The sequence below is a fragment of the Amblyomma mixtum genome, chromosome 4 (genome assembly GCF_055824585.1).
Source record: "Amblyomma mixtum isolate Tamu chromosome 4, ASM5582458v1, whole genome shotgun sequence".
Lineage (NCBI taxonomy): Eukaryota > Metazoa > Arthropoda > Arachnida > Ixodida > Ixodidae > Amblyomma > Amblyomma mixtum.
Genome location: NC_143015.1, coordinates 67,074,761 through 67,079,671, shown reverse-complemented (window position 1 = coordinate 67,079,671; position 4,911 = coordinate 67,074,761). Strand labels below are relative to the sequence as shown.

General features: G+C 47.0%; 1 protein-coding gene across 1 annotated transcript; it reads left to right on the top strand.

The window, feature by feature from the left end:
• The first annotated feature begins 208 nt into the window (after positions 1-208).
• LOC149346737 (uncharacterized) lies at positions 209-3,510 on the top strand. The gene is made up of 4 exons (XM_089585439.1): positions 209-409; positions 609-791; positions 1,764-2,002; positions 3,353-3,510. The coding sequence occupies exons 2-4, from the start codon at positions 780-782 to the stop codon at positions 3,468-3,470; spliced, it is 369 nt and encodes a 122-aa protein (XP_089441565.1). The 5' UTR covers positions 209-409; positions 609-779; the 3' UTR covers positions 3,471-3,510.
• The last annotated feature ends 1,401 nt before the right edge of the window (positions 3,511-4,911 follow it).

The window sequence follows — 4,911 nt, the reverse complement described above, 5'->3', positions numbered from 1 at the left end:
TACGGTCGGGCAGCGGTTTTCGGCTTGGTCTGGGGTTCGACTCAAGGTCGTTGAGCAGGACGCGAACTGATGGGCAACGCAAAGCTGGATGACGTAGCCGAGAGGGTAAAGAGCCTGAGGAACTGAGAGGGGGGGGGGGGGGGGGGGGAGTTTGCCAGGGTTCGACTCCCAGGTATCTGTATATTCGCGTTTTCAGAAGAAGCAATGAGATGCCAGAACGATATAGCTTTGCTCTTATTTTTTTCCAGGATCTGTTTTTCTCTAAAAAGTAACTCTTTTTTTCGTAATGCAGAATCCAGGTGTGGTCCTCTTCGGATGGCCGGCTGGACCTCATGGGGCTCTGCAGTCTTCCCTCTCTCAGCACCTCCTTCACCCCGCATGTGCAAATGAAAAGGGTGAACTGCAACCGGTAATAACGTAGAGGAGAAGTCGCAATATAGCTCACGGGGGCCGGCGCTCCCCCCTGACTCTAATTAGATAAGCTTGTGCGCCTCTCTCTTCGGCGTGACCTAAGCAAGGGTCCAAGGTCGGAAAAGGTGAAACCAGACAAATACCTTTCACTGACCCCCCCATCCCCCTCTTACCACCCTCTCTTCCCTTTCCGTCAGTTTCTCTGATGATGTGACAGCAGAGCCCGGGCGGGGCCTGGTGTGGGCTTGGTTCGGGTATAAAAGCGGCAGGTCCACAGTCCGAAAGCACACTCGTCTCCTCATCGGACCATTGCAGCAAGCCTCTTTCGCCTTCGCTCAGCGGCACCGCCTTCGAGACCCAGCATCACCATGCACGCTCTTGTGAGTTCTCAATTTTCGTACCGCCTGAGCACTTGTAGTACTTAGTCTAGGTGATAAGATTACGTCCTTTGCCACCGATAGAGCTCGAACGTACAGATTCTTCTTCGGCTTTTAAAAGGTGTCCTGATCTAGAGCGAGGAATCGGACTTTCTTTCACATCCCAGTAGGTCCTTGCTCGCTTCTCAAGCAGTTTTCTGGGCAAACGTTGTTCCAGATGCTTCGTTTAGGAATTACCCGAGTATTTAATAATTTCCTCCATTCTTTAACGTTTCACAAATTAAAAGGTCAGATACCACAGTGGGTACTGTCACAGTTGTCCCGAGGCTCTGAATTTTAGGTAAAACTTGAGTAAGAGTAACTTATGACAATGGATGTCGCCACCGCAACTACAAGGCAGTGCCACCTTGAATCCATTCCCAAGACTATAAATTGTCACGGATGTTTAATCACTAGCAATGTACTTTTAAGGCATGGTTACAGCCTCTGCCGAAGATACGCAGACCATGTTACGTATGACCATATCTTTCTCTCAGATGTAGGTTTAAGGACCTACAGATATTTCGGGGATAAAGGTCTAACATTGACAAGGCTTAGCTGCAATAAATTTTCGAAGAGTCTCAAAGAACTGCGAACGCTGCCACAAAAACGCAGTCACTGTAAGTGGAGTAACTTGCATGTTTACGCCAATGCTTGTACAAAGCTTAACATTTTGCGTTCGCTGTCAGAAGCCAGGTGTACACAACAGCGTTTTCTTGTTTCCCATTGCCTTTTGCGTATATTCTTGCGTTAAGATTTTGCGCACGACGTTCTCCTTAACGGTTGGTTAACCCTGGGATCTCGTCCTGTAATAGTAGGTTTAATATTGTATAGACGCTGCAGTATCGTTCGATCAAGAGGATTGCACCAGACTTTTATCTTTACGCATTGCCTGATGTACCCAACAAAGTTAAATCTGTGGCCGGCACCTCGCAGACCCTCGCCCTCGCCTGCACCCTCCTGGTCGCCGGAGCCCACTGCGCCGCCGTGGTCACCTATGGCGTCCCAGCCGTGGTCCACGCTCCGGTGGTGCACCAGACGGTGGTGCGCAGACCCTCGGTGACGCAGCACCACGAGGTGCTTCACGTGCCTCACCACGAGTTCGGCTACTCCGTCGAGCACACCAAGGTGGTGCAGCCAAAGACCAGCGTTGTCCACCACCACCCACTGACCGGGTAAGCGTCGCATTTCGTTAACGGCAGCGCTTTGTTCATCATCATCATCATCATCATCATCATCATCATCATCATCAGCCTGACTACGCCCACTGCAGGCCAAAGGCCTCTACCATGTCTCTCCAGTTAACCCTGTCCTTCGCCAGCTGCGGCCACCGTATTCCCGCAAATTTCTTAACCTCATCCGCCGCCAACCTGACTTTCTGCCTCCCCCTGCTACCCTTGCCTTCTCTCGGAATCCACTCCGTTACCCTTAAGGACCAGCGGTTATCTTGTCTTCGCATTACATGCCCTGCCCAAGCCCACTTCTTCCTCTTGATTTCAACTAGGATGTCATTAACCCGTGTTTGTTCTCTCACCCACTCCGCCCGCTTCCGATCTCTTAACGTTACACCTATCATTTTCCTTTCCATAGCTCGCTGCGTTGTCCTTAATTTAAGCTGAACGCTCTCTGTTAGCCTCCACGTTTCTGCCCCATGGGTGAGTACCGGTAAGATACAGCTGTTTGATACATTTCTCTTGAGGAATATTGATAAACTGCCATTCATGATCTGAGTGCTTTGTTAGCTACGCCTAAAGTCTAGCGCAGTGCAGTGCGATCAGCGGCTTTCTACGCAGAAGAAAATTACTACATCCGCCGTATGAAGGCGCACATCTCTGCAACTCAATGAGGTCTTCGTGTCATAAGATGCCTGATTCATAAATGAATGTGACGGGGGTGATCAAAGTTTTATAAACTCTCTGTAAATAAAGCAGTTAATCAGGCATAGGATGGGAATAGAAACCTATAAAGTCTTCTGGCATGAAACAATTCGACCACTTGGTAAGTTGGCGGCATCTTGGTGACTCGTGTAAAGTCTTCTGGCATGAAACAATTCGACAACTTGGTAAGTTGGTGGCATCTTGGTGACTCGTGTTCAACATTATCGGACAAAAATTTTGAAAATTTGAAGATTGTAAGATACTCTTATAGAAATATGGAAGGTAATGTAATGTCCATTCTTCTGACATGGGGCAAAGTCTTTCTTTTAATGTGTTTTCATCGATCGCATCGAACAGTTATAGAATGCCATAGAAAACCAATAGTGAACGCTTTTGATGAGAGCAAGAACATTAATAGCAAAAAGAATTCAAGACTGTCGTCACGTGATCTGCGGATATATTGATTGCTATAGTGAAATCTTATATAAAAAAAAACTGCTTTATTAAACGGTTTCCCCTCCAAAAAATGCTTTTGTCCATAATTGCTGGGTATGTCACTGGCGCTCTAGATCTCGTGCTCTGTGTCTTAAAAAGTGCACTCGCTAAAATATTTCTTTTACTTTGTCTTCATTCCTCTCAACCGCACAGGCTGCCATACCAGCAGACCGACGTGCTCCACCCAGCCGTGGTCACCGGATCTCGCAGCTCAGTTCACCAGGCCCGGCCAGGATATCTCGTCCACCGCACCAAGACCGTCGTCGTGTAGACATCGGAGCCCGTCACTGAAGCCCCTCCCCCCCTTTGGAAACGGCCACGCAATTTGTAATTAACGATGAAAATAAACTAGAGAGGCATTGCTTACTACCACTTCTCTGAGCATCCTTGGGTCTCCCAAATATATACCGACAAAATGGGGCGAAACACTCCACTATTCTTCCTGTTTCGCGCTCTGTGCGTCTGCACCACTGAGGAAGAACAGAATGCTAAGCTAACTAGCCTGACATGGATTCCCATCAACGTTGGATTCTTGTGTTCAACACCAAACAGCCCACATTCAAACTTTGCACTGGTAAAGTGGTATTTAGTGTGATGCATTGTAACGTAACGTCGACATCATAGCCTATAACTGTGCCAGCAATCATCTATAGAATTACTACTTACTACAGGTTGGGGTTGATAGAAGAAGACCTCGCATGTACCACTAATGTATCACTGTAATATGTAACCACATACCAATGACCAGGAGCACAGCTAGGATGCAAATGCTGCTGTTGAACGATGCCAAAAGGAGAAGTTGCCGCCTAATGTGAACACCCTTTGCACATTGGATGGGCTTTGCTTGTCTTCATTTGCCCCAATTTTATTTTGTGGGCGTCGACAGTAAACGAAAGTTCTTCATGACATGATAACGTGTTCTATAATTCATCTAGGTGAGCTGCAAGCAACGGTTTCTAACTTTATATTGGTTTGCTCTTGACGCATATTTCTCTACCCGAGACCGCTAAATGGCTATCCAGTGCCGAACCTTGTGCGGTATCCTTCTTTCGAGAATGTTCAAGAGCATATCGACAGCGCAGATAACATATCAGTTCACACGTGACAACTTAAGTGCGCGCGTGAATCAACGTAACTTATTCTGGTGGTCACTACAGAAACCACCTTTAGCATTTCAGTTTCTTCCTCTTCAAGTGGAGAAACATTTTTAAGGCGGAAGCCTTTAATGCCTCATCGTTGTAAGCAGGAATTGTCTGCAGAAATGTCACGCATTTCAATTGGTCAAAATGCTCGTGACGTCACTGTGCGCGAATTTCAAATGGGGCCAATTGTACTTTGGCTAGTAACCATGCAACCAATTAAAGGGATCGTATAGTGATGCTCCAATTAAGCGGGACTGAGTTTAGTTAATTGATTAACTAACCAATTAGCCTAATTAAGCTTTCTAGTCAGACCAGATAAATAAATAAAACCGAGAAGAAATTTGGTCGAGTTCGGGAATCGACCCAGGGTATCCAGAGTGCTAGAAGAGCACAGTAACCACTCCGCCATGCCAGCTCGATGGTTTGTTAAGAACAAAGGCGCGTCTAGTCATTACGGAGTCTTCGTTCACTCCCATCTGCCCCTTTCTCTTAAGGCGAGGTTCAGGTGTCCACCGAGATATGCGACACAGATATATTTCCTTTCCTCAAATATCAATTTACCGACAAGCA